Source organism: Penaeus japonicus, unplaced genomic scaffold, assembly GCF_977035675.1.
Source record: "Penaeus japonicus unplaced genomic scaffold, GWHDUDI00000001_assembly GWHDUDI00000036, whole genome shotgun sequence".
NCBI lineage: Eukaryota > Metazoa > Arthropoda > Malacostraca > Decapoda > Penaeidae > Penaeus > Penaeus japonicus.
In genome coordinates, this window is record NW_028234438.1 from 3,568,359 (window position 1) to 3,573,358 (window position 5,000).

General features: G+C 62.3%; 1 protein-coding gene across 5 annotated transcripts in view; it reads left to right on the forward strand.

Moving 5' to 3' along the window:
* LOC122256357 (superoxide dismutase [Cu-Zn]) overlaps window positions 1-5,000 on the forward strand; it is a 22,107-nt gene that overhangs the window by 13,105 nt on the left and 4,002 nt on the right. For 3 of the 5 annotated variants that reach the window (XM_086531854.1, XM_086531853.1, XM_086531855.1), the window contains exon 2: window positions 1,053-1,322. In XM_086531854.1, coding sequence (XP_086387980.1) covers window positions 1,203-1,322 — 120 coding nt within the window. In that variant the 5' untranslated portion in view covers window positions 1,053-1,202. The remainder of the gene's footprint in view (window positions 1-1,052; window positions 1,323-5,000) is intronic. The other 2 variants (XM_086531857.1, XM_086531856.1) reach the window with 1 other exon arrangement.

The window sequence follows — 5,000 nt, forward strand, 5'->3', positions numbered from 1 at the left end:
TATAAATATAAATATGCTTGTAAACACACACACACACACACACACACACATACACACACACACAAACACACAAAAACACGCACACACACGTCCTGGAAAAATAACGATAAAAATCATAATAATAATAATAATAATAAGAGACTGCACAGATGACCAAATCCACGAACATTAACACATCACCAGAAAGTCTCAAGCGAAAAAAAAAACTGGACCCAAAAAGACCATTTGACCTTTGCCTATCACTACTAACCTTAAAGTCAACTGAAGTGTTGCCAGATTAGCACAGCCGAACATGCAGGCGAGGATACCTTTCTGAATCAGTGAATCTTTTCCCTTTTTTATGTGCACGTTGTGGAAAGATAAGATATGTATTTAGATATCTTGGAATATGAAAGAGGTTAGGAGGATTTACCCCTAATTGATACAGAGAGTATGTAAAGAGGAAGAATTTGGTTCGTGTTTCGGACACAAAGAATTCGAACAAGCGATCTCCGTAAGATCCGAAGGGGCTTATTCGCACAATTTTCTGATACCCATTTTCCGCTAATATGCCGCTTCCAAGCTAATTTGCATAAGTAAGAAATTAGGAAATGAATAGCAAGTGCCTAAATAACATCCCCACTCTTGTGATCATCTATTTATTATCCTAAAAGGAATGAAATAACTATTCCCGTTAATTGCCGACATGGCGTCACTGTTTCCCGCCTACGTCACAAATCTTTGGCGGTTTTCGGTAAAACGGAGGAATGCCGGTAATCTGGCTGCACTTAACTGGTCTTAACAGCGCGCATCCTGCATGTCTATGATAGGCCTTTCACTGTGCCTGTGCTCTCGTCCAGTCAAGGTTCACGGTCAGTAAGTGACTGGGATGGGATGATGTGTGTGTGGGGGGGGGGGGGCACTCCCACTCACTCACTCATCTTGAATGCTCCTGCTGCGATACAATATTTGCAATATTGCACTGTGGAGGCGCTACACTTTCTACTCTGGCTACGTTTGACTTTCATAATGTTCAAGTGATTAATCCTATTCTTTTGTTTATCCTTCGGCAGTGATACCAGAACCGCCTCGCTAACGTACCTTCCGTCCCCGCAGTGATACCAGACCCGCCTCGCCGACGCACCTTCCGTCCCCGCAGTGATACCAGACCCGCCTCTCCGACGCACCTTCCGTCCCCGCAGTGATACCAGAACCACCTCGCCATGGGGAAGTGCATCGCCTACGTCGCCGCCGCCGTCGTGTTCACGGGCCTCGGGGCGCTCGTGGCGGGCCTCGCCGTGTGGTTCACCGTGCCCGAAGTGGCGCAGAAGTTCACGTCTGAGGTACGGGGCATGGGGAGAGGGGGGAGGGGGGAAGGGGGACGATGAGGCCTCGCCGTTGTGGTTTCAACCGTGCCCGAGGTGGCGCAGAAGTTCACGTCTGAGGTACGGGGGATGGGGAGAGGGGGAGGGGAAGGGGAGAGGGCCTCGCCGTGTGGTTCACCGTGCCCGAAGTGGCGCAGAAGTTCACGTCTGAGGTACGGGGGAGGGGGAGAGGGGGGGAGGGGGGAGGGGGGGGGGGAGGGGCAGCGGGCCTCGCCGTGTGGTTCACCGTGCCCGAAGTGCTCATGAATTCACGTTCTGAGGTAACGGGATGGGGATAGGTGGGGGGAGGGGGAGCGGGGGCCCTCGCCGGTGGTTCTCCGTGCTCCGAAGTGGCGCAGAAGTTCACGTCTGAAGGTACGGGGAGGGGAGAAGGGGGAGGGGAATCGGGCCTCGCCCGTGTGGTTCACCGGCCCGAAAAGTGGCGCAGAAGTTCACGTCTCTGAGGTCTGCGGGGATGGTATGAGGGGGGGGATGGAAGCGCGGCCTCGCCGTGTGTTCACCCGTGCCCGAAGTGGCGCAGAAGTACACGTCTGAGGTACGGGGAGGGGGAGAGGGGGGAGGGGAAGGGGAGAGGGCCTCCGCCGTGTGGTTCACCCGTGCCGACGAAGTGGCGCAGAAGTTCACGTCTGAGGTACGGGGGATGGGGAGAGGGGGGAGGGGGGAGGGGAGGGACGGAAGCGGCCTCGCGTGTGGTTCACCGTTGCCCGAAGTGGCGCTAGAAGTCACGTCTGAGGTACGGTATGGGGAGAGAGGGGGGAGGGAGAGCCTCGCCGTTGGTTCACCGTGCCAATGCGCAGAAGTTCCTCTGAGGTAACGGGATGGGGAGAGGGGGGGGGGGAGGGGAGGGGAGGGGGGGAAGCGGGCCTCGCCGTGTGGTTCACCGTGCCCGAAGTGGCGCAGAAGTTCACGTCTGAGGTACGGGGGCGGGGGGAGAGGGGGGGGGGGGGGGTGGGAAGCGGGCCGCGCCGTAGTGGTTCACAGTGCCCAGAAGTGGCGAGAAGTTCACGTTGAGGTACGGGAGGATGGGTTGAGGGGGGGGAGGGAGAGGGGCGGGCTCGCCGTGTGTTCACCGATGCCCAAGTTGGGCGCAGAGTTCACGTCTAGGTACGGGGGGGGGAGAGGGGGTGAGGGGGAGGGGGGCGGGCTCGCCGTGTGGTTCACCGATGCCCGAAGTGGCGCAAGAAGGTTCACGTCTGAGGTACGGGGGATGGGGATGAGGGGGAGGAGGGAGGGGGGGGGGGAGCGGGCCTCGACGTGTCGGTTCACCGTGCGAGCCGGTGGAGATGAGTTTCACGTCTGAGGGTACGGGGATGGGGAGGAGGGGGGAGGGGAGAGGGCTCGCCGTGTTGGTTCAACCCGTGCCGAAGTGGCGCAGAAGTTCACGTCGAGGTACGGGGGATGGGTATGAGGGGGGAGGGGAGGGGGACGGGCCTCGCCGTGTGTTCACCGTCGCGAAGTGCGCAGATGTTTCACGTCAGAAGGTACGGGAAGGAGGAGAGGGGGAGGGGGAGGGATGGGGGGAGGCGGGGCCTCGCCGTGTGGTTCACCGTGCCTTGCCCGAAGTGGCGCAGAAGTTCACGTCCTGAGGTACGGGGGATGGGGAGAGGGGGGAGGGGGGGGGAGCGGGCCTCGCCGTGTGGTTCACCGTGCCCGAAGTGGCGCAGAAGTTCACACGTCTGAGAGTTACGGGGGGATGGGGAAGGGGGGAGGGGGAGGGGTGAGGGGGGGGAGGGGGGGAGCGGGGGCCTCGCAAGTTGTGTTCACGTGCGCCGAAGTGGCGCAGACGTTCAGTCTGAGGTTCGGGAAGGGAGGGGTGGAGAGGCGGGGAGGGGGGGAGGGGGGGGAAAGCGGGCCTGCCGTGTGGTTCTCGTGCCCGAAGTGGCGCAGAAGTACACGTCTGAGGTACGGGTGGAAATGATGGGGGAGGAGGGGGGGAGGGGAGTGGAAGCGGGCCTCGCCGTGTGGTTTCACACCGTGCCCGAAGTGCGCGCAGAAGTTCACGTCTGAGGTACGGCTCGGGTAATGGGGAGAGAGAGGGGGGAGGGTGGGAGGGGGTGGGGGGGAAGCGGAGCCTCGCCGTTGTGGTTCAACCGTGCCCGAGACGTGGCGCAGAAGTTCACCGTGGGGGTCTGAGGTACGGGGGATGGGGAGAGGGGGGGAGGGGAGGGGGGGAAGCGGGCCTCGCCGTGTGGTTCACCGTGCCCGAAGTGGCGCAGAAGTTCACGTCTGAGGTACGGGGGAGGGGGAGAGAGGGGGGGAGGGGGGGAGGGAGGAGAGGGGAGGGGACAAAGCGGAGCCTCGCCGTGTGGTTCACCGTAGCCCGAAGTTGGCGCAGAAGTTTCACGTCCTGAGGTACGGGGGATGGGGAGAGGGGGGAGGGGAGCGGCCTCGCCGTGTGGTTCAACCGTGCCCCGAAGAGGCCAGAAGTTCACGTCTGAGTACGGGGATGGAGAGGGAGGGTGGTGAGGGGGAGGGGAAGCGGGCCTCGCCGTGTGTGTCACCGTGCCGAAGTGGCGCAGAAGTTCACTCGAGGTACGGGAATGGGGAAGGGGAGGGGAGGGAGGGAGCGGGGCCTCGCCGTTGGTTCAACCGTGCCCGAAGTGCGCAAAAATAAAGAATTCACGTCTGAGGTATCGGGGGAGGGAGAGGGGAGGGGGGAGGGAGAGGGGAGGAAGCGGCCTCGGCCGTGTGTCACCAGGTGCCCGAAGGCGCAGAATTCATCACGTCTCTGAGGTACGGGGGAGGGAGAGAGGGGGAGAGGGATAGGGGGGAGGGGAGGGAGGGGAAGCGGAGGGAAAGAGGCATCGCCGTTATTTGGTTTATTTTTTTTTGGTTCACCGTGCCCGAAGTGGCGCAGAAGTTCACGTCTGAGGTACGTGGGAGGGGACAGAAGTAAGAGGTGGGGGGGGAGGGGAGGGGGGGAGGGAGGGGAGGTCGGGCCTCTCGCCGGTGGTTCACCGTGCCCGACGTGCCGCAAATACACGTCTAGGTACGTGAGAGGGGGGATGTGGGAGGGGGAGGGGAAGCGGGCCTCGCCGTGTGAAGCACCGAGCCCGAAGAGGCGCAGAAGTTCACGTCTGAGGTACGGGGGAGGGGGAGAGGGGGGGGAGGGGGGAGGGGGGAGGGGAGGGGGAGCGGGCCTCGCCGTGTGGTTCACCGTGCCCGAAGTGGCGCAGAAGTTCACGTCTGAGGTACGGGGGAGGGGGGGAGGGGGGGGGGAGGGGGAAGGGGGAGGGGGCCTCGCCGTGTGGTTTCACAACCGTGCCCCGAAGTGGCGCAGAAGTTCACGTCTGAGGTACGGGTGGATGGGGAGAGGGGGGGGGAGGGAGGGGTAGAGGGCGGGGAAGCGGGCCTCGCCGTGTGGTGCACAGGCCCGATGTGGGCAGAAGTTCCGTTGAGGTACGGGGGATGGGGAGAGCGGGGGTGGGAGGGGGGGGGGGGAAGCGGGCCTCGCCGTGTGTGGTTCAACCGTGCACGAAGTGGGCGCAGAAGTTCACGTCTGGAGGTACGGGGGCTGGGGAGGGGGGGAGAGGGGGGGAGGGGGGAGGGGAGTGGGGAGGAGGAACGGCGGGCCTCGCCGTGTGGTTCACCGTGCCCGAAGGGGCGCAGAAGTTCACGTCTGAGGTACGGGGGAGG